At 52.3% G+C, this 24415-nt stretch overlaps 1 protein-coding gene across 1 annotated transcript; it reads right to left on the bottom strand.

Moving 5' to 3' along the window:
* LOC115409134 (tripartite motif-containing protein 16-like) lies at positions 1-24208 on the bottom strand. Its single transcript, XM_030120132.1, has 2 exons — positions 24090-24208; positions 1-1842 (listed from the first exon to the last, which is right to left on the bottom strand). The coding sequence occupies exon 2, from the start codon at positions 1666-1668 to the stop codon at positions 1-3; it is 1668 nt and encodes a 555-aa protein (XP_029975992.1). The 5' UTR covers positions 1669-1842; positions 24090-24208.
* Positions 24209-24415: the final 207 nt, after the last annotated feature.

Raw genomic sequence — 24415 nt, forward strand, 5'->3', positions numbered from 1 at the left:
CTACTCAGGTTTCAGGAACTCTGCTGAGGTTCTAGAAAGTCCAAATAATAAGTTATCATGAAGTCTAACTCCAGCATGTAGCGGCTGAGTGAAGGAGGTCTGGACTCTGTGGAGGAGAGTCATGGTTTCAGAGACGCTGTAGAAAGACAGAATACCTGCTCTGTGATCCAGGTACACTCCCACCCTGGAGGACTCAGGACCTGAGACGGGAGTGTGGATGTTGTTGTGCCAGAAAATAAAACCGTCAAATATGTCACAATCTAAAGCCCAAGATTTGTCATTATATCCAAATCCACATTCCTTTCCCCTCCCTGCTCTGCTGATGTTCTTGTATGTGACTGCTACAGTAACTATTCCTCTCCTCTCCACCTCCCAGTAACTACGTCCAGTCAGACTCTCTCTGCTCAGAACCTGAAGATATCCAGTGAATCTGTCTGGATGATCAGAATAAGGCTGAATTTCCTCTGTTAAAGTTACTTTTCTGTCTCCATCAGATAATTTCAGCTCTCTGTTCACAGAGTTTGGATCCAGAGTGATCTGCTGTGAATATTGTAAGAAGTCTGCTCTGCTCTCTGGCTGTGGTTGTAGCAGTAGCAGCAGCTCCTCTTCAGTCTCTCTCAGGATGTCTTGGAGTTTGTCTCTGCTCTCTGACACAGCTGCTGCCACATCCTCAAAGTATCTGAGAGGAGCAGTCTGGATGCTGGAGGAGTGTGTGGGCTCACTGAGTGCTGACACTGAGGTGTAGCTGTGGAGAAACTGGGTGTGGTCCTCTGTGTGAGCCAGCTGCTCCAGCTGGACGTCTTTCCTCCTCAGCTCAGCGATCTCCTGCTGCAGCTTCTCCTCAAGCTCTTTGAGTCCACTCACTGCAGTTTGCTGCTGGGATCTGAGCTGCCGCTTCACCTCAAGGCTTCTGTTCTGGAGGAGACGGATCATCTGGGTGAAGCTCTCCTCGCTGTGCTCCACTGCTTCATCAGCAGAGACATTGATGGCAAACATCTGCTGCTGAAGCTGCTTCACATCTTTCTCTCGCTCCTGGATTCTCTGCTGGATGTTTAGTCGACTCCTCTTCAGCTCCTTCTGCTTCTGCCTCCTTTCTGCTGCAGCTGGGACTGTTTCATGGCCTCTGTGTTGGTCCATGGTGCAGAGGGAACAGATACACTGCTGATCAGTGCGACAGAAAATCTTCTTCACCTCATCGTGAAGAGAGCAGATCTTCTCCTGGAGCTTCTTGGAGGGCTCCACCAGCTGGTGTTTCTTCAATGGAGCTGCTTCGTAGTGACCTTGGAGGTGTTCCTCACAGTAAGAGGCCACACAGACCAGACAGGACTTGACGGCTTTCAGCTTCCTCCCAGAGCAAACATCACAGGCCACATCTTCAGGTCCAGCAGAGCAGAGATCAGCTGCAGCAGCTTGGAGTCCAGTCTTCTTCAGATCCTCCACTAACTCTGCTAACATGACGCTTTTCTTCAGGTCAGGCCTCCTCCAGGACTTGTCCCCACACAGAGGACAGCTGTAGAGTCCCTTGTTTTGCTCTTCATCCCAGTGTCTTTTAATACAGTTGCTGCAGTAGCTGTGTCCACAGGGAACCGTCACCGGATCCTTCAGGGGATCCAGACAGATGGAACAAGAGAACTTTAGTGGATCCAGCTGAGCTCCTCCCTGAGCCATTTCCTCCTCTCAACAACAGCCAGTGTTTGAAGAGTTTCTTTTCCTACTCAGCAGCTTTGAAGTCCAACCCTCCTCTGGTTTCCTGCTCCTGTGAACGCTGGTCTGCCCTGGTTCTGCTGGTGAGCTGCTGCCCCCTGCAGCTCAGAGACGTCAGTGATCCCTCAGCTGTGAGATCTGTGAAAGAGGAGGAGGCAGTGACTCAGTGTGGAGAGAAGGGAGAGGACATCACAGCTTAATTTCATTTAGGAAATGCAGCAGCTTCACTTCACCTTCCAGCCGTCGTTCAGCTGGAATGTCAAGCTTCAACTTCTGCTTCCCTGGTGACACAAAACTGTACTTAATTGTATTGTAAGTTCATTCATAGTGTCAGTAGTATATTGAAAATGTACTTCCACAAACTGCACTTTTTGTAAATATATAACAAGGATAATAACATTGGGGCAGCTGTAGGGAGAGCAATCGTCTTAAAATCGAGAGGTTGTTGGTTTGATTCCTGTCTCCCCCTGTCTGTATGTTGCAACCCCCAGCTATGGCTAAAATAGCACCACTGCTTTATGGTCATCATGGGAGTGACAAAGGCTCAGGGAGACCCACCCCCCCCCCGCCCCCTACAGGAAAATTCGGAGTAGAGCCCCAAAGGTGGTTGGTTCTCGCCTTGGGGCGCCTACACTCATAAATATTTACCCCTAACTTTTAAGATTTTTGTAATTTTATTACATGACAAATTCCCATTCATTTTTGTAAGTAATTCTAAACCACACTGATCTAATGAACATTACATCATGAACATTCATAAATGTAATAAAGTATATTTATTTCACATGCATAATCACTGGGTTTATGTTGTGGAGGTTGCGGAAGGAGGAGACGGACGTGGGACTCGGATTGAGCGTGGTTTATTCTTTGCCCTGACCGTGACAGCTGTCATCCAGGAAGCCGCCATGATGGAACACTCCCGCCTATTTATCCCCACTGACAGTGCAACACACCCCCCTACGTCACCAACCCCGCCCCTTCTAGTGTGAGGTAACTCCCTCCCCACAGACACCACAATGTGTTCATTGTAAATAAAGTTTATTTAATCTCAATGAATAACAATCAAAGTACCTATTTAAAAAACATATAGTATATTGTTTGAATTGCATAATAATAAGGTTACCTGTTCAAGTTGAATAATATATATTTGTTTGAATTACATGTTATTATGAGGTAATAAATTAAATCTAATCAAACCAACCCCGCCCCTTCTAATGTGAGGTAACTCCCTCCCCACAGACACCACACAGCCCCCCCTCCCCCTCGTACATTCAGAAGGAAGCATGCGCCCCAAGGGAGAACAAAAACAAAACCTACCACTACATCAACATCAGTCTCTTAAGGGCGGTCTAACCACACGGCCAAACCGACTGCGCACCTCCACAGCAGCAGGCGCGGAACCCACCGGCGGGGCGACAGGGGCAGGAGCCCCCACGACGGTAGTCGGCTTGGGGGGAAACCCCCGTCTCGGGGGCTGCGCCACCTCCACCGGCTCCTCCGGCAGAACATGGGCAGGCGTCAGACGATCCACTGAAACCTGGACCGGCGTACCACCCATTTCCAACACAAAGTTCTTGGGCCCTGCCTCCAGGACGAAGAACAGACCGTCATAAGGAGGCCGCAGCGGGGCCCGGTGGGCGTCATGGCGAACAAATACATATTTAGCAGGCATCAAAATCTTCGGAACATAGGAGCGGGGGAGGCAGTGGTGACAGGGAGCGGGCCAAAACCCCGACCGGCATCCATGAAACTGGGCTGCCTGGCAGCCCCAGACCAGGGCCCCGATGGATCCGTGAGAAATTCTCCAGGGACCAGATCTGCAGAGGATGCCTGCAGATGCCTGCAGATCCTCCTTCGGGGTCGAGCGCAGACTCAGCAGAACCCACGCCAGACGATCCACCAAGTCACAGCCCGTAAGGGAGGCACGGAGGGCAGTCTTCACAGAGCGGTGAAAACGCTCACACAGCCCATTAGCCTGAGGGTTAAACGCCGTGGTGCGGTGGAGCTTCACCCCGAGGCCCCTCGCCACTGCCGTCCAGAGCTCGGAGGTGAACTGAGGACCCCTGTTCGAAGCGACGTCCAGCGGGTCCAGCGGAGTGCCGAAACGGGCCACCCAGGTGGATATGAAGGCCCGTGCCACCTCCGCCGACGTCGTCGAAGCCAGTGGAACCACCTCCGGCCACCTGGTGGTCCGGTCCACCATCGTCAGGAGGTGAGTAAAGCCCTGCGAGGGGGGCAGCGGACCCACCAAGTCCAGGTGGACGTAGTCAAATCTCCTCTCGGGCATGAAGAACGACTCCTGGCGCCTTGGTGTGGCGATGAATCTTGGCCCGCTGACACGCCACACAAGAGGCCGCCCAGGCCCTGATGTCTTTCTTGAGGCCCGGCCAGACGAACTTCGCCCCCACCAGCTTCACCGACGCCTTAGTGAAATGCATGTAACACTCATAGCTGTCTAGTCATGAACACTCTCAATTTCGTTTCCTGGAATATCCGTGGGGCTGGTACAAGGGAAAAGAGATTCAAAATTACCCATCGGCTTCAGGAGTTGCAGGCAGAAATTGTCTTATTACAGGAAATTCATTTAACAAACTCATCAGTAGATCTTCTCCGATCAACACAGTTTCCACATGTGTACTCAGCCTGTTACAATTCTAGGCAAAGAGGAGTAGCAATTCTTATCAGTAGAAGGTTAAACTTCTCTACTGACAGTTCAATCATAGATCCAGAAGGCAGATTTGTTATTATCACATTATCTATCCAGAATGTTAAATTCTGCATTGCTAACGTGTATGGACCTAATGTTGACGACCCCTCCTTCTTTCACTCCCTCTTCTCCTCACTGGATGATCACTCAGGTCACACATTGATTATAGGAGGGGATTTCAAAATGGTTTCTGACCCACAATTGGACAGACTGAGTACCACAGGAAGTCAACGACTCTGGCAATCCTCAGAAACTGTGAAACAGTACATGAAGGATTTTGGTCTTTGCGATGCCTGGCGCTCTCACCACCCCACTGCAAGAGAATACACATTCTTCTCTTCAGTTCACCATTCTTACTCTAGATTAGATTATTTCTTAACTAGCAGCACACTGATGAATGACATCTCAGAAATCAAAATTCATCCCATCATCATAAGTGATCACGCACCAGTTTCATTTACTCTCAGAAATAAGAAGAATAAACCACCAACTAGAAACTGGAGATTTAATACATCATTACTTAAAGATCCAGAGTTTATTAGCTATCTAACAAGAGAATGGTCTATATATTTAGAAAATAATGACTTGCCAGATACTTCAGCTTGTGTTCTTTGGGAGGCAGGGAAAGCGGTGATGAGGGGAAAAATAATTTCCTTCTCCTCACACAAGAAAAAGAAAGAAGCTTCAAGAACTTTAGAATTGGAATTAAGAATTAAATCTCTGGCACGGCCTCCCCGATCTGAAACCGAGTGGTGTTCTGTTATTGGACTTCTGTGCTAGTCACAGTTTGTCCATAACAAACACCATGTTCGAGCACAGGGGTGTCCATAAGTGCACTTGGCACCAGGACACCCTAGGTCGGAGGTCGATGATCGACTTTGTTGTCGTGTCATCTGACCTCCGGCCGCGTGTTTTGGACACTCGGGTGAAGAGAGGGGCAGAGCTGTTGACCGATCACCACCTGGTGGTGAGTTGGATTCGCTGGCGGAGGAGGAAACTGGACAGACTTGGCAGACCCAAATGTGTTGTGAGGGTCTGCTGGGAACGTCTGGTGGAACCCGCTGTCAGCATGGCTTTCAACTACCACCTCCGGGAGAGCTTCTCTCATGTCCCGAGGGAGGCTGGGGACATTGAGTCCGAGTGGACCATGTTCTCCACCTCCATTGTCGAAGCAGCTGCTCGGAGCTGTGGTCGTAAGGTCTCCGGTGCCTGTTGTGGCGGCAACCCCCGAACCCGGTGGTGGACACCGGAAGTAACGGCTGCCGTCAAGCTGAAGAAGGAGTCCTATCGAGCCTTGCTGGCTCATGGGACTCCCGAAGCAGCTGACGGGTACCGGCAGGCCAAGCGAACTGCAGCCCAAGCAGTTGTGGAGGCAACAACTCGGGTCTGGGAGGAGTTCGGGGAGGCCATGGAGGAGGACTATCGGTCGGCCTCGAAGAAATTCTGGCAAACCGTCCGGCGCCTCAGGAGGGAAAAGCAGGTCTCCGCCAACACTGTTTACAGTGGAGGTGGGGAGCTGCTGACCTCAACTGGGGATATTGTTGGACGGTGGAAGGAATACTTTGAGGACCTCCTCAATCCCGTCGGCACGTCTTCCGTGGAGGAAGCAGAGGCTGAGGTCTCAGAGGTGGACTCGTCCATCACCCAAGCTGAAGTCACTGAGGTGGTTGGCAAGCTCCTCGGTGGCAAGGCACCGGGGGTGGACGAGATTCGGCCTGAGTACCTTAAGTCTCTGGATGTGCAGGGACTGTCTTGGTTGACACGTCTCTGCAACATCGCGTGGCGGTCGGGGACGGTGCCTCTGGATTGGCAGACCGGGGTGGTGGTCCCCCTGTTTAAAAAGGGGGACCGGAGGGTGTGCTCCAAATATAGGGGGATTACACTCCTCAGCCTCCCCGGGAAAGTCTATTCCAGGGTACTGGAGAGGAGGATCCGACTGATAGTCGAACCTCGGATCCAGGAGGAACAATGCGGTTTTCGTCCTGGTCGTGGAACAGTGGACCAGCTCTACCCTCTACCCTCCATAGGGTGCTCGAGGGTTCGTGGGAGATTGCCCAACCAGTCCACATGTGTTTTGTGGATTTGGAGAAGGCATTCGACCGTGTCCCTCGTGGTGTCTTGTGGGGGGTGCTCCGGGAATACGGAGTCCGGGGCCCCTTGTTATGGGCCGTCCGGTCTTTGTATGACCGGAATAGGAGTCTGGTCCGCATTGCCGGCAGTAAGTCGGACCTGTTCCCGGTGCATGTTGGACTCCGGCAGGGCTGCCCTTTGTCACCGGTTCTGTTCACAACCTTCATGGACAGAATTTCTAGGTGCAGCCAGGGGCCGGAGGGGGTCCGGTTCGGGAACCACAGGGTTTCATCTCTGCTTTTTGCAGATGATGTTGTCCTGTTGGCTTCATCGAACCCGGACCTACAGCATGCACTGGGGCGGTTCGCAGCCGAGTGTGAAGCGGCAGGGATGAGGATCAGCACCTCCAAATCCGAGGCCATGGTCCTCGACCGGAGGAAGGTGGCTTGCCCCCTCCAGGTTGGTGGAGAGACCCTAGCCCAAGTGGAGGAGTTCAAGTATCTTGGGGTCTTGTTCACGAGTGGGGGACGGATGGAGCGTGAGATTGACAGGCGGATCGGTGCAGCGGCTGCAGTGATGCAGTCGTTGTATCGGTCCGTCGTGGTGAAGAAGGAGCTGAGCCGAAAGGCGAAGCTCTCGATTTACCGGTCAATCTACGTTCCCACCCTCATCTATGGTCATGAGCTTTGGGTCATGACCGAAAGGACAAGATCCCGGATACAAGCGGCCGAAATGAGCTTCCTCCGTAGGGTGGCTGGGCGCTCCCTTAGAGATAGGGTGAGGCGCTCAGCCACCAGGGAGGAGCTCGGAGTAGAGCCGCTACTCCTCCACATCCAGAGGAACCAGCTGAGGTGGCTCGGACATCTGTTTAGGATGCCTCCTGGACGCCTCCCTAGGGAGGTGTTCCGGGCATGTCCCACTGGGAGGAGACCCCGGGGAATACCCAGGACACTCTGGAGAGACTATGTCTCTCGGCTGGCCTGGGAACGCCTTGGGATCCTCCCAGAGGAGCTGGAGGAAGTGTCTGAGGACAGGGAAGTCTGGGCATCCCTGCTGAGACTGCTGCCCCCACGACCCAGCCCTGGATAAGCGGTAGAAAATGGATGGATGGATGGATGGATGGATCTCTGGAGGAGGCTTATCATGTCGCCCCACAAGAGAACATACTGAAGGATATAAGGAAAGCTAAACTTGAACTGAATGAAATTCTAGATAAAAAAACTCAATTCCTGATCCAACGACTCCGTTTAGAGAACTTTGAGCATAGTAATAAATCTGGAAGATTCCTGGCGAATCAGTTAAAAACAAACAAGGAGAAAAACACGATTTCAGCTGTTAAAGACTCAGAAGGAAACATTAGCCATGACCCGGACAAGATCAATAATATCTTTAGAGATTTCTATCAAGGATTATACTGATCACAAATAGACACAACAGATGAGGAAATTAATACTTTCTTAAATGATATTAACCTTCCAAAATTGAAAGATGAAAATAGAATAGTGTTGGATTCTCCTCTTTCAGTGGATGAACTCCATAAATCTCTGCAGGATATGCCCAACAATAAAGCTCCAGGTCCAGATGGCTATCCAGCAGAATTCTATGAAGAATTCTGGACCATGTTGGCTCCCACTTTTCATAAAATGGTAATGGAAATAAAAAATAAACGAACAGTACCCTCAAATATGAATTTAGCCAAAATAACTTTAATACTTAAACCAGGGAAAGACCCCACACTTCCGTCCAGTTATCGTCCTATTGCATTAATAAATGTAGATCTCAAAATAATCAGCAAAGCCCTATCCAGGAGAATAGAAAAGATAACCCCTCTCATAATACATCCTGACCAAACAGGGTTCATTAAAGGTAGACATTCATCCACTAACATGCGCAGATAAATTAATATAATAGATTACTCTACAATACATAATCTAGAATCCATAATTATCTCTTTAGATGCTGGAAAAGCTTTTGATCGAGTAAATTGGAAATTTCTATTTGGAATATTAACCAAATTTGGGTTTGGAACGTCTTTCATAGATTGGATTAAAATCTTATATAACAACCCAGCTGCATGTGTGAAGACTAACGAGCAGACTTCTCCAAGCTTCTGTCTGCAGCGAGGAACCAGACAGGGCTGTCCACTCTCTCCCTCACTGTTTGCCATCTTTATCGAACCTCTGGCAGCTGCTATAAGACAAAATAAAGACATCAGAGGGATCCTGGCTAACAATAAGATAGAACATAAAATAAGTCTTTATGCAGATGACGTATTGCTTTTCCTGCAGAACTCTATATTTTCTATCTCCCAGACAATCACACTTATTGACAAATTTTCACTAATATCTGACTATTCTATCAACTGGTCTAAGACTACAGCCATGCCTATAAACTGTGATTTACAAAGTATACCCAATGCTACAATCCAGTCTGGAAACATTAGATATTTAGGCATAAACATTTCTCCGAGGATATCAGAACTTTCAAAACTAAATTATGTTCCGTTACTGAAGTCAATAGAGGATGACCTCTTACGGTGGAGACGCTTACCTGTATCTCTTATGGGGAGGGTTGCCACCATTAAAATGATGACTTTACCTAAGGTTAACTATTTATTTTCAATGATACCAACCAAACCATCGTCTGGCTGGTTCAAATCACTGGACTCATACATATCTAAATTTCTCTGGAAAAATAAACCATCACGTATCAGTTTAAAGACGTTACAACAGACTAAAGACAGAGGTGGACTAGACTTGCCTAACTTTAGTAATTACTTCATAGCCAGCAAGCTGCAATATATCTCCAAATGGCTTAAACCTAACAATTTAGATGAGCCATGGCTGGATGTAGAGCAAGCATTATGTGAGGATCTAGTCATCTCTGACCTGCCATTCATCAGTCCCACCATCAAATCCCATCTGTGTTTTAAAAGTGTCAACATCGGTTCCTCTTTAATGGCTTGGTGGGACTTTCTAAAGCTAACCAAATCTTCTCTGATCCCGTGTAAACTCACACTCATCTGGAACAACCCGGACATCCTGCAAAACAAAAAGATGATAAACTTCACTCAGTGGAGAAATAAAGGAATCAGCCAGCTTGAACATATCATTGAAAATGGCAACTTTCTATCATTCAATACTCTCATCTCACAATATGGAATCAGCAGCACAGCATTTTTAGAATATCATCAACTTAAATCTATCATAGATAAAAAGTATACCTTTAATCAATTGCAGGGACAGCTACCTCTCGGGGGTGAAGAATTCTTAAACCTCAGTTCCCCAAAGTTGCTATCAAAGACATATAAAATATTATCAAAGGTAGAAGATGAAATCTTCCTTCCGACCTTAAAATGGGAGGCTGACTTATCTAACAACTTTGACCAAAATGCGTGGTCACAAATATGTTTAAATACTTTCAAAATGACAAAGAATTCAAATATACAACTAATACAATTCAAAATTCTGCATAGAATTCATTACACAGGACGAAGGATGTTCCAGATGGGTCTATCACAATCTAATATCTGTTCACATTGCAATGATAACATGACTGACAGCTACCTCCATGCCTTGTGGTCCTGCACACCAGTGCAGAGGTTCTGGCTTCAGGTGTGTGAAGACCTGTCAACATGGTTCACATGCAATATTCCTGCAACTCCCACACTGTGTCTTTTGGGTGATTTGGGTGAAATTAACATGTCAATAAACTCTGTCTCCATGGTTCTCACCATCTTGTGCATCGCAAAGAAAACTATCCTTGTAAATTGGAAATCCAGAAATAATCTGAGTAATAGGCAGTTTAAGAATCTTCTATTAGATCATATTAGCTTGGAGACGATGTCTGTCTGTTCAGAGGATCAATCAGCTGAATCTGGTTCCCTCTGGTCCCCTGTGATCAGCTCCATCACTTAATGTAAGGGGAAGATGAGGGCCTCTCCTCTTTGAGGGTCGGTTGTTGGTGGGGGGGGCCTGATGGCTGCGGGTGGTTGGCGCTGTATTGGGGTTGGGATCTGGGCTGCTTCGCTGGGGGCTGTCTTCGTGTTTGGTTTGGATTGGGGGTGGGGGGGGCGCCGGTTGTTGGGGCTGTCTGGCGGCGGTGGGGCGAGGGCCCCGGGGGGCCGGGGTCGGCGGGTGCCGGTTCATGTCCGGGCGGCCGGGGTGTCCTGGGACAGGTGTGGCTGGGGGCCCTGGTGCCTGGGGGCTCTCCCCTTCCGTGAGGGTGAGGGGGTTGGCCTGGCTGGGGGGGCCGGTCGGCTCGGGCGTGCTGCCACGGCCTAGGTCGGTGCACGCCCTGGTGTCTGGTTGCTGCCCCGGAATCCAGGGCATCGGGGTGGGTGGTTGTGGTGGTGGGGGACAGGGGGCGGGGTGGATGGGGGGGTAGATAGGGGAGTGGTGGGCTGTGGGGGTTAGGGGGTTGGGGAAGGTGCGTGTATGTGTATATGTGTGTGGGTGTGTATGTGTGAGTATGTATGTATGTTTTTGTATGTGTGGGTATTTATGTATGTGTATGTGAGTGTGTGGGTGTGTATCTGGATAGGTATGTATCTGTGAGTGTGTATGTATGTGTGTGTGGGTGTGTATCTGTAAGTATGTATGTATGTCTGTACGTGTGTGTATATGTGTGGGCGATTGGAGCAATGTATGAGAGAGTGCGGTGTCCTGTGGGGGGTGGCCCCGGTGGGCCTGGGGGCGGTGGGCCCTGGGTCTGGGTCCTTCTGCTGCCCCCTGTCTGTCCTCACCTTCACTCCTCCTGATGCATGATGGGTGTGTGCTTCTTGGGTCGGTGGCTCTCTGGCCATGGTCGCTGTCCGCCCTGGTCCTGGAAGGGGGTGGGGGGGGTGGCGCTCCTGGCCCTGTCCTTCATCGGGGGGCTCCTGGGTGACGGGGGTGCTGCGGCATCCCCGGACCCCCCTCTCCCCCCGCTCTCATGCACACACACGTAGGGCTTTGGGAGGCGGGCTTATCAAGTTGGGTGTGGTGGAGGGGGCCATCTCAGTGGCCCCAATTACTGCACGCTTCAGTGGCTCGCCTCTCAGTCTTAATTTCACTTAGTCATCTAACACGACCAAATACATACATACACACACGTTGGGGGGTCTTGGCGCGCCGTGTCGGGGGTGGGGCTGTTCAGGTGGATGAGACTGCTCGTTTGGCCTCACTCGCAGCACGGTGTGGTTACTGCCCCTCAAATTTTAATCGCAAACAACATATACTCCATCAACACTCACGAGACGGAGGGGGGAGGGAGGGCAATGGGGTCTTCTGCGCCCCCGTTTCCGGAGTCCTTCTGGTGGGGGGAGGGGCGGGGGGGGGGGGGGGGGGGGGGGGGGGGCTGTTGTTTTCCCCACAGGCCTGGGGTTTGCAGGGGCTGTGGTTTGGGGGGCTGCTGGCTCTGGGGGGTGCATATCTGTCTGCGGCGGTGGGGTGGGGGGGGCAGTTGTGGGTGGCGGGGGGTCCTGGATGTGGGGTTCGGTGTTCCCTTGCCTTCCGGGGATGTCTCCCACAGGATATGACAGTTGGATGACGCGGGAATGTGAGTGTGTTTGGGTTAGGGTTGACTGTGTGTGTGTGTGTGTGTGTGTGCGCACGTGCTTATTAGCGTGTGCGTGAGAGTGTGTGCGTGTGTAGGAATGTGAGTGTGTGTGTGTGTGTGCATTTGGTTTAGGGATGAGTGGTTGTGTGTGTGTGTGTGTGCATGTGTGTGTGTCAGTATGAGTGAGTGGGTATGAGTGTTGGGTTGGGGCGGGGGGGAGTGAGGCGGGAGAGGACAGAGGGTGGGAGTGGTGGGCCGGGTGGTGGACGGGGGGGTGGGTTCCGGGTGGGGGGGGGGGGGGGGGGGGGGGGGGTGATGCCCTGGATCTCGGGGTGCGTGGCCGGAGCGCTGGGGGGGGTACTGGCCTGGGGTGGGTAGCCTCCTGTGTGGGCTGGTTCTCCCGGAGGGGTCATGGCCCTCCGCCTGGGTGGGGGGTTGGCTCCTGGGCTCTTGGGCCTTGGGCTCTCGGCCCTGCCCACCCCGGGCGTCCGGCGCCCGGGGTGGACCGGCTCCTGCCGATCGTGGCTCCGCGGGGCCCGGGCCCCGGGGCTGCCGGGGTCCCCGGCCGGGGCTTTCCTCTGCCCCGTTTCTGGACCGGAGCGGGGGCGTCTGCCTGGGGGGGGCGGCTTGGATCCGGGCACTGTGATGACCGCCGGCTGTCTGGGCTCTGAGGGCCTCTCTGGCCTGCTTCTGGCCTTCTCAGAGGTCAGAGGTCATATATGCATGATCACCATCACCATCACTGTCACCATCATATTCATATGATCACGTTGATCTTTAATCACTCTTCACATACTCGGTTACCTTGTCTTCTTGTGGTGGTTAGACTAATGGTGATCTGTAGCAGACCTCTCTTGATGCACGCCCCTAGTTTACTACTAGTTACGACGAGCTATATTCAAAAAAAAAAAAAAAAAAAAGGGTTTGTGGTGTCCTTGCATTTCCTTCCTCCCCTACATCTCCTTTATTTTTGTGGCCTGGTCTGTTCACTAATATGGTTCGAAAAAAAAAAAATGTATGTATGGTTCTGTAATTTTCTGTGTTGGTTGTCGGCTCTGTTTTGGTGTTGTCTAGATTGGGAGTTTGGGATTGTTCTTGGTTGCGTGTGGTGCATCGACAACACTGTTTTGTATTGTGACTTTGTACATAGGTTGTGCCCCCCCCCCCCCCCCCCCCCCCCCCCCCCCGTTCTCCCTCTCTTTATCTTTCTCTCTTTCTGTCCCTGCTCTCTGAGCGTTTCCGTCCCGGTTCTGTCCGGCAGCCATGTCGGATGCCAGCTTTAAATAAAGGCAGCAGCAGGAGGAGACTCAGTCTCGTCCTGCTGCTACCATTAAAATCTGTTCGGATAGTAAAAGGCTACAATCATACAATATTGCACGCCCCAGATGCCGAACAGGACAAGTAAAAAAAAAAAAAAAGTTTCACCGACGCCTTCACCCCAGGATGCGACAGCATGTGAATGGCATCAAACACCCGGCGGCGCCAGCCTGCAGGCACCATGGGGCGGGGCTGACCAGTGGAGACATCACAGAGGAGCAAAGTGCCGCCGTCCTGAAACGCCACATCGTGCAGCTTCAGCCCCGTGGCGGCCGTCCTGTACTCCTGGACCTCCGCATCAGCTGGCTGGTCGGCGGCCATAGCAGCATAATCCACCCCCAGCTGCACAGAGTTCACATGGGCCCGAGAGAGGCAGTCCGCAACGGCGTTGCTTTTACCCGCCACATGCAGAATGTCCGTCGTGAACTCCGAAATAGGAGAGAGGTGGCGCTGCTGTCTGGCAGACCATGGCTCTGTGGCCTTGGCCATAGCAAAGGTGAGGGGTTTATGGTCCACAAAAGCGGTGAACCGCCGCCCCTCCAGCAGGAACCGGAAGTGCCGCGTAGCGAGGAAAAGAGCTAAAAGCTCACGGTCAAATGTGCTGTACTTCCTCTCACTGTCCCGCAGCTGCTTGCTGAAAAATGCGAGGGGACGCCAGGCTCCATCCACCCACTGCTCACAGACCGCCCCCACTGCGTAATCCGAGGCGTCTGTGGTGAGTGCGACCGGAGCCGCCGGTGAGGGATGCACCAACATAGCGGCGTAGGAAAGCGCATCCTTGGCCCTCTGAAATGCTAGGAGTCTCTCGGCGGTCCAGTCCACGTCGTCCTTGGCAGTCGCGCCCCTCAGAGCCTCATACAGGGGGCGCATCAGGTGAGCTGCATGCGCAATAAAGCGGTTGTAGAAGTTCACCATGCCCAGGAACTCCTGCAGGGACTTGACAGTGCGAGGACGAGGAAAAATGGCGATCACCTCCACCTTTGTGGGTAACGGAACCACCCCGCGTGAGGAGACGCGATGACCCAGGAAGTCAATTTCCAAAAGGCCGAACTGGCATTTGGCTGGATTAATAATCAGCCCGTGCTCCGTAAGCCTCCCGAAGAGCCACCGCAAGTGTAACAGGTGCTCCTCGGCCAAGGCACTGGCCACCAGGATGTCATCCAGGTACACAAACAGGAAAGGCAGCCCCCGCAGCACAGAGTCCATCAGCCGCTGGAAGGTTTGCGCCGCACCTTTAAGACCAAACGGCATCCACAGGAACTCAAACAGGCCAAACGGAGTGATCACCGCAGTCTTGGGCACGTCCCCGGGGTGGACTGGGACCTGGTGATAGCCCCTCACTAAATCCACCTTGGAAAAGATAACTTTCCCCGCCAGGTGGACCGAGAAATCTTGGATGTGCGGAACGGGGTACCGATCGTGCTGGGTGATGTTATTCAGACGCCGAAAATCACCACACGGCCTCCAGCTGCCATCTGATTTCGGTACCATGTGCAGAGGTGAGGCCCACGGGCTGTCAGAGTGTCGCACAATCCCCAGACGCTCCATAGTGGCGAACTCCTCTCTTGCAATCCCCAGCTTAGCCGCATCCAGCCGGCGAGGGCGCACATAAACCGGCGGACCGACCATGGGAATATAATGTTCCACTACGTGTTTGACGAGGAAGGCAGAGAAGGTGGGGACTGTGAGGTCCGGAAACTCAGCCAGGAGCCACTGGTACACATCCCCGGGGGGCAACTGAGTAGCAAGGGACAGCAATCCACCCTTCCCCAAAGTGCAGGAATAGGAGGAGAAGGAAAACGCATCCACCAAGCGGCGGTTAATAATGCCAACTAACAATCCCTGCGCACACAGGAAATCTGCTCCAAGGATTGGAACTGTGACATCAGCCATCACAAAGTCCCAGCCGAACCGTCGCCCGTCAAAACACACAGTCACAAACCTGGTGCCCAATGTCCGGATCAGAGTCCCGTTAGCGGCATCCAGCTGCGGCCCGTGCTCCCCGCTGGCTCTGTCCGTGCTGGAAGCGGGAAGAATGCTCCACTGTGCGCCCGTGTTCACGAGGAAACGCCGTCCGGAAACCGTGTCTTTAACGAACAGCAGCTTGTTAACATCCCCAGTGCCCCCAGCCGCTACTGAGCGCTGGGTCTGCCTTTTCTTTGCCCTGACCGTGACAGCTGTCATCCAGGAAGCCGCCATGATGGAACACTCCCGCCTATTTATCCCCACTGACAGTGCAACACACCCCCCTAAGTCACCAACCCTTCTAATGTGAGGTAACTCCCTCCCCACAGACACCACAATGTGTTCATTATAAATAAAGCCTATTTAATCTCAATGAATAACAATCAAAGTACCTATTTAAAAAAACATATACTATATTGTTTGAATTGCGTAATAATAAGGTTACCTGTTCAAGTTGAATAATATATATTTGTTTGAATTACATGTTATTATGAGGTAATAAATTAAATCTAATCAAAAGGCATCACACTTACGTAACTATTTTCCATTCATTACAATCTTAATGATGCAACAATCAGAGTGCCTTGTTGGTTCAACAGATTTATTACATAACACTGAAGCCTCTCAATATCAACACCATCAAGACCGTGACCCTCCACTCGGACTGTGTAGATGCCCATGGTCTTCTCTGCAATGTCTGCTTCAGCCTCTCTGGATCCAATGTCCTGAAAAATAGAGAAAATAAAATGATAGGCTGTGTGCCCCAAACCTTGACCACCAAAATCTATGCAGCTCATCCTTGAGGCCAAATGAGTGTTAATTTGATAACATACTCTTAAGGCCAGGGCTGGCTGGTATAAATGGGCCAGCAGGGCTGAGCCCTCCCAGCACAAAAAGACAGCTAACACAAAAAAGATGAGAAAATTATTTTTGAAATAACTTACAACAGATTACTTTAAGTTTAGATAAAACCAAAGGCAGCAACAGCACCAATCATTCAAAAGAAAAACAGAATATCTCTAAATGGGTTTATTTTTTACAGCCCCAGCAGATACATTCATTTGGTTCTTGTAAGTGATTGACAGGTGTCATGTCCCGCCCCCCGTGGTTTACTGAGCATTTTGGGCTAACTTCAGTTAGCCCACAGGCCACTTGGCTTTTGACCAATAGCGGCGAGTTAACGCAGCAGGGCTGCTATTGGTGGCAGAGCTGGGAAGGAGGGAGAAAAAGTTCAGCTATGGCGGCATCAGCATGAACGAAGTGGATTATTTGCTTTGATTGAATGCACTTGCCACGCTGTCTATCGAGAGGGACTTCATCCAAAATTTACCCGACTTCAACGACATGGTGGTTAACCTGTTTGCATCCCAGAAAGGCATCGATGTGACCTTCTTTTCAAATAAGGTAGGCCCATGTCGACCTGTTAAAGGACTGTGACGCCTTGTTGTTGCTGAGGTTAGCTGCTGTACTGAAGGCGTGTTTGGATACATGGCACCAAGCAGCTGCAGCAGGCTATCTGTGGGCAGTCGTTGAAGTTGGATTGGAACACGTTTTGTCGTGCATAAATGTATATGTGTGTGCGTGCATGTGCACGTGTGTGCGTGAGAGAGAAAGAGAAAGAGAGAGAGAGAGAGAGAAAGAGAGAGAGAGAGAGAAAGAGAGAGAGACCACACTTAAAAAGAACAGTGTACCTATAATTGATGTAACTGTGTGTATCATAGATGATGTTACTTTTGCAGCTCTGTTAACTGTTTAATCGGTATTATGCAAGCATTTGTTAACCCCCCCCAACAAATTTCACCACCATCCGCCACTGCTTAAGGCGCAGTAGATATTGTGTTCATGAGAATGAAATGGGTGCAATTCAAGGCAATAATGGCCTTAAAGGCACTATCCGTGATTTTAATTTAACCAGGGTGAGAAAAATGCTTTTGACATCATGTACTAGCAAGTCCATGCTACATTTCTGTGAAAAAAAAAAAAAAATCACACATTGATCAATGTGTTTTGGATATCTGGCCCCGCAAAGCGCTGCCTGAGGATTTAGCGTGACGACCTCTCTGCTCCACTGGCAGCAGCAGGGGGGGCGGGGGGGAGCGCCGTCTTCAGCGCGTGCACGACAGACCAGCATGGAAGCCGAAGGAGCAACAGGGAAAGTGGTGATACCTCCACTTGCTGTTACAAATTCATTTTTGCAGCTACTTTCTGCATTGAACATGTAGTGAGAAGGTAAAATATGGTTTACCTGAGACGAAGTGGCCATTTATTTTGAACAAAATAGAATCAAAGTGGCTTGTGCTGTGTTTCCTCCGGAGGATTGTGCACGCTTAGGCCTCAATCACACATACGCGGTCACTGCGCGGGCACCGGGCGGACGCGTAGACGGCGCGGGTGCTGGAGCGGTGTGTTCAGGCATCCCTTTCTCACAGCGCGGTCTGCGTGAGCGGGTTGTCCGCAGCAAAGGGCTACGAGTGTAATATGTCTGAAGTAATTCCAGAGGCGTTTTGGGAGCGAAAGGATGTTTATTCCCAAGAGCAGGCATCCAGAAACGTGCATCAGCATCGGGAGTCAAAAACACACAACACAATGCGGCTTCCGTAGCTCCGGCATAGACCTATAGATATAGATCTCTAGATATGTGTATCTAGACATGCGCGCTCCTCTCAACTGCGCCGAATAGTAAATTCAAACGGAACATATATCTGCATATATGACAAGTAGGATCTGTCTACATTGTTTCCAATGGGACCCGCTCCAAGCCGCGCGGAAAAACAGACGGAGCAGAACACTGGAAAAGCCTCTGGTGTGACCAGTCTGTGGGCAGACATGAGCTCAATACATGCATAGAAAGCCTCGCCGACACGAGATGTGTGTTTATGCCATTGGTTTCAACGGGACGCCGCGCACAGCCCGCTCAAGTCCGCACAGAAAAATAGACTTGATTTCTATTTAGAAACCGCCGTGCGTGCAGTGTGAAAGGACTGATCTGTTTGCATGCAGTTCTGACTTTTCCGCGTAGACACCGTGCAAACCCGGACAGATCCACGCCCGCACAGCCGCGTATGTGTGATTGAGGCCTCATGGGATGTGCATGTAGCGTTGTGCACGCTGAGTGGGAGCAGAGCGGAGGGGGGAGGGGGAGGGTTTTCTCAATGTGAGGAACCAGTCAGAGAGCTCGGGGGCGGAGCCAACATTTCAAACTGAAGTCAGTTCTCAGAATCACGGATAGCTCCTTTAAGACCTTTGATCACCTCCTAAATCCTGGAAAACAAAACAAAAAATGTCTAAAAATTCATTACTTGTCCTTGTTACTTCACTGTAAATTCTAACAAGTTAAGTTTACTCAAACGAATTTAGGAAACTGATTACCTTGGGAAATTTAAGTAAAAGAACTTAACTGTGTCAAGTAGAGTGAAATTATCATATCTGAGTGAGCTTCCTCTTTTAAAGTTGTGAGCACTGAAAGCATCTGAGTAATGGTAACTTCCAACCAGGTTTTTTGAACTAAAATTCCTTGAGTAAAATTAAAAATGGTCACAAACGGTGCCACACACTCAGAAGAGTCAAGTAAATATCACTGAGTGGAACAAGTAAGCATGGAAAAAGTACAGAAAACTTGGTGAAACAAAGTAAACTTATAAAACTAGCATGAATTAAGTTGAATATACTATTTACACCTAAGTCATGTCATTGTTTGCATTTACAGTGTTGTATATAAGAGATCAAGAGATTACAGACAGCCTCCTCTAGAAAATGGAGCACTTTTCTGCCAAGATGACAACAATTAAAAATCTGAATATTATCCTTTAAAGGAATATGCCGAAGATTTTTACCCACGCCCTATCCCAATCATTCACAAAGGTTGACAAGCTCATAAATACCTTTTTTGTGTCTCTTGGTCCAGTGGCTGATTACCAGCTGTTAGCATCATAGTTAGCTTAGCTCAACTGCTGGAAGTCAACAGGGAACAGAGCCGGACTGACGAAAGTGGACAAAATCCTCCTTCCAGTGGTCCAGGGGATGGCGTATTAGCACGCAAAGTAAATCCGAATGGTTATAAAACATTTTAAAAGACATGTTTTCTTTTCAATCCCTTAAAATAACGTTTTGATACCCACAGACCTGCACATACGCAGTGCTCCGCGGAAGGATATACCGGAGCACAGCAGTAGAAGCCAAAGACTCAGCCACTGTGTGCCGGTATATCCTTCCGCGGCGCACTGCGCATGCGCAGGTCTGTGTGTATCAAAACGTTATTTTAACGAGGGGGGGGGGGGGGGGCAAGCCGGAGCGAGATCCTCTGGATGTCTTCACCCTGCAGTGAAGAGATAGGAGCCTCCATCGTTTCCTCCATCCAGATGTTCTGCAGTGAACGATCAGTGTTTACAAAATTATAGTTACTAAACTTAACTCCAGTTCTACGAGTGTGTGCGTGCCCACCTACGGGCTTTGCTATTGGTACCCTCCCTGGCACCAGCCAATCACTGAGACAGATCCAAAAACTGACGCGCCAATCCCGCATGCGCGCTGCCACACTGCCACGCCCCTCACTAAGGGGATATAATCAGCGTGCGCCCGCTCAACTCCCTTCTTCTGAACAGCCCAGGAGAAACGTAAGCAGGGCAGCTGGTCTTGCAGGTAGGTGGGCAAGCACACACTCGTAGAACTGTAGTTACGTTTAGTAACTATAATTTCTACTTCATGTGATGCTTAGCCCACCGACGGGCTTCGCTACTGATACACTACCAAGGCGGAGGCTGTAGGGATAAATGTACCCCCATCTGGAAGGCTGACAGGATTGGCGTAACACGATGGCACACATACGCCGGCCAGGACACCAGAGTCACAACGGCAGGCAACAGAAACACACACGGCCTGAATCCCCCCAGGGAAGCAGTAGCCGGTCTGGACAAGAACCAACACAGTTAAACAACAGAACTCCTGTTCTCGCTGAAAACTGACATGGCCACAGAGTCTGTGCACATATCCATCAGATAGGAGCACACAAAGGTGGACGCAGAGGCCCAAGAGGCGGCCTGGCAGATATCACCCACCGTGACACCTCTGCACAGAGCCGCAGAAGCGGCAATGCTCCATGCAGAATGAGCGCGAATCACCGCAGGCGACAGGCAGTTCCATGCCTCATAGTCAGCCGCGATAGCGCCCCCAACCCAGTAGGCAAGACGCGGGGAGGACAGCGGGGCACTACACCCCCTGGCCCCAAACCACAAAACCAGCTGGTCCGTAGTGCGAAAGCCAGCCATGCACTCAACGAAGCAATGCAGAGCCCTGACCGGACACAGCAACCGCAACCGAGGGTCGTCTCCTGACGAGCCAGGCAAGGAGCAAAGTGCCCTGATCCGGATCATTCTCCACCGAAACTCCGAAGTGATCACCTTGGGATGGAAAACCGGGTTAGGCCAAAGGTGAACCAGTCCCCAGTCCTGACTGAAAGCCATCCAGGAGGGATGGACCGGAAGGGCGCAGAGATCCTCAACCCTCTAGGCAGAGGCCAATGCCAAAAGGAGGGCAGCCTTGAAGGAGAGAAAGCGGACATCCGTCTGCTCCAAAGGCTTGAAAGGGGGACCCCTCAGACCATCCAGTGTGGAGGTCCCACGGGGGAACTACATGCCTGGGGGGAGGCCGCAGCCGACACGCCCCTAGCCCCAGTGGGTGACTGCTCGTTGAAAAACGCCCGAAGCCTTGGTGGCCCATCATGATGGCTGATGCAAACACTGCGAGAGTGGATGCAGCGTGACCGCTCTCCAGCAAAGCCTGCAGAAATTTTAGCACCCCACCGACGGTGCAGGAGACCGGGTCCAGAACCCTCTCCGAGCACCACCACAGGCACCACCAAGATCTGTGAGTCTTAACGGTGGAGGGGGCCCTGGCGCTCAGGATGGTGGACACCACAGCCGGGGGGAGATCTAGCCCAACTGGTCTCACCAGCTCAGCATCCAGGCCAAGAGACTCCTGCCCAGGATGGGGCAGGACCGGAGGGTGCCCCCTGCCTGCAGTAGGGCGTCGGGTTCGTCTGATGACCTGAGCGAGAACCAAAGTGGGCACTGTGCTTTCTCTGCACTGGCAAAAAGGTATGCCGTGGGGGCCCCGAACCTGTGCCAGAGTCGGGCTTCCACTCGGGGGGAAAGGCTCCACTCGTCAGGGAGTGGGCCTCCCCGAGACATGCTGTCCGCGCCGACGTTGAGAACCCCGGGCACGTGTCGAGCTTTCAGAGAGGACAGGTGCCGGTCCGCCCACAGCAGGATCTCTGCCGCCTTGAGATGTAGGGAGGGAGACCTCGTCCCGCCAAGCCTGTTCAGGTACGCCACCACCGTGGTGTTGTCTGACCTGATCAGTACATGGCTGCCCCGCAGCCTGGCCTGGAAATGGAGCAGCAGCCGCTGCACCGCAGTTATTTCCAGCACATTGATGTGAATGGATGTGGAGTCCCAGGCACCACCCACCACGAGGTGACCTAGCATGCTTCTCCAACCTCTGAGAGACGCCTCCGTGAACACCTCGACGTGATGCGACACACAGCCCATGGGGACTCCCTGCTGGAGAAGAACTGGATCCAGCCAAAACAGGAGGTTGTTTTTTACCTGGGGCGAGACTGAGACACTCCTGCGTCTGTCCCGCATCCCTGAAAGATGGAGGCGACTAAACCACCGTTGGAGCCTGCACATGTGCAGAAGGCCCAAGTGAACCATGGGGTGGGCCGCAGCCATCATCCCCAGAACGGTCCTGACCAGGTGGACCTGAACCGTGGGTGACGCGATCAGGAACCTCAGGAGTGACAGGACAGAGGCTTGCCTCCCCTCGGAAAGGCGAGCCGTCATGGTGAGAGCATCCAGCTCCAGGTCCAGATAAGCCATCTGCTGAGCTGGGACGAGCGTGCTCTTGTCTCTATTCACCACAAACCCCAGGAGCTCGATGTGGTGAAGGACCAGGGCCGTGCGCTCCATGGCCTCCCGGTGAAAGGCGCTAGTATCAGCCAGTCGTCGATGTAGGTGAGCATCCTCAGACCTCGACAACGGAGGGGCTCGACACGCTTGGTGAAGGTGCGCGGAGCGAGGGAGTATCTGAAGGGGAGACGGTTGTATTGAAAACACCAATCTCCCACGGCGAATCTGAGGAACTTCGAGTCCCCAGGGCAGACGCTCTCCAGGAGATGGCTGACCGCAAGCCGAACCTCCTGGTGGCCACATGAGTGTTCAGGACCCGCAGGTCCAGAATGATTGTCACTCCCCTTTTTCTTGGGAACCAAGAAATCAGATCAGTAGAAGCCCAAGTGTGCCTCAACTCCGTTATCGCGCCCCGGTGAAGGAGTGAGGATGCTTCCTCCATTAGCGCAGCCGCCCCGAGGGGCATGAGAGCCATGTGCGGAGGATTCCTATGAAGGGAGGCGGGCGACGAGCAAACTGCAGGGTGTAACTGCACCTCAGCGTCCTGGACGACCAGGGTGAGAGTGGACCCAACATCTCACGACATGCGTGAAAGTGAAGTGTAAGCGGTTGTACCACGTTCACATCCAGGAGCCCCGGCCCGCCCGTCCTCTCGAACAAAGAGGTGGAGGGCCCATAACGAAAGAGCTACATGCAGTGCGGATTGGGAGGCCGTCTGTCCAGTCCCCAGCATCTCGCGGCAGCAAAAGCAAGTGGAGGGGGGCATGGTGCCAAGTCGCATCGAGGCCCGGGCACCGCTGGTAACCCCGGTCGCTGGGGAAACAGCGTCCAGCTGTCCCGCTGCATTGAGCTGCCAATAATGGTCCAGGCACCGTAAATTCTCCTCCGCTCCACCGCGAGGCTGTCGCAGGAGGGCGGGGAAAAGGGATACCGCTCTCCATGGTCCGCGCACCGTCGATTACACCTCTGCTCCGCCGCGAGCATGTCGGAGGAGGGTGGGGGGTGAGGTGTGGGAGAGGGATGCTTGGTGCTCCTCGCCGGGAGGCGGACAGGAAGCACAAGTGGAACGGCATTCCACACTGCCGTGGGGGCCAAACTGCTACGCTCGGGAACCGACACCACCTCACCATGGGCGCCCGTCCTGTGTGCCTCACGAGCACCAGCAGTCGGCCTGTCCGTTGCCACCGGAGAGGGAGTGAGAAGACCCTCATCAAGCGCAATACGCCATAGTGGCACGAGCGCGATGCGCAAACATAATGATCCCATCCGGGGGAGCCGCCACGGACCGGGAGAAGTCACAGCTGCGCTCAGCTCACCCCAGCGATGCGAGCGCGGTGTGATGAAAAGGATTGGGCCCCTTAGAACTCGGGGGCGCTTGGCCGTGGCCACAGTGTCCCCGGTGGCCCGGGTGCCGGGAGGCACGCTCGGCGCTCCTCGCCAGACGGCAAGCACAGTGTGAGCGGGGGGTGCCAGCGGAGGGGGACAGGATAATTGCCAACGTTGTCGGAGAGAGCCCTCAATGCTCATGGCCGAGGAACCCCGGTTCATGAGCGGAGGCTAGTCACATAATGTCATCTCAGCGAGGATGGGTGTCTGGTCACAGCCAGAGCGTCCCTCGACCGCCTCCATCTGTCGCTTGTCCCGAGCGGCGGCCAGCAGGGCCACCAACGTTGCAGGAGGGGGGGGTGCACGGCGCTCTTGGTCATAGGAAGAACCAGGGTGCGAGAGCGGGTGTGACGAGCGCGAGACATCTGGAAAAACGTGCGGGAGGAGGCCTCCATGACGCTGGAGCCTCGTCTCACGCGTGTTGAGTGCCCGCCACCGAGCCTCTTCCAGCGGGAGAAGAGGGCAGGCCGAAGAAACATGCAGAGTTAGATGCTTACCTGAAGCAGGCGAAGCAGCTGTCCTTTCTAGAGCAGTGCACCGCAGCCGCGGCAGGAGGACGGCCTGACGCCGGATGGCGACTGTTCACGGGCCGGCTTGTCCATGTCTTCTCTTGTCTTTGTCTTGAATCTTGAGTCTGGAGCTTGAGATCAGTCTCGAGGCTGAGAAAGAAGAAGGAAGTGGTCCTGACGCACGCTGATGATATCCCCTTGGTGAGGGGCGTGGCAGTGTGCCAGCGCATGTGCGGGATTGGCGGGATTCCCCTGTGGGATCTGTCTCAGTGATTGGCTGGCACCAGGGAGAGCACTAATAGCGAAGCCCGTAG

This window comes from Salarias fasciatus, chromosome 22, assembly GCF_902148845.1.
Source record: "Salarias fasciatus chromosome 22, fSalaFa1.1, whole genome shotgun sequence".
Taxonomy (NCBI): domain Eukaryota; kingdom Metazoa; phylum Chordata; class Actinopteri; order Blenniiformes; family Blenniidae; genus Salarias; species Salarias fasciatus.

What these genes read in the sequence shown, in the direction of transcription:
- LOC115409134 (XM_030120132.1), bottom strand. Translation starts at nt 1,668, where the DNA reads ATGGCTCAGGGAGGAGCTCAGCTGGATCCACTAAAGTTCTCTTGTTCC.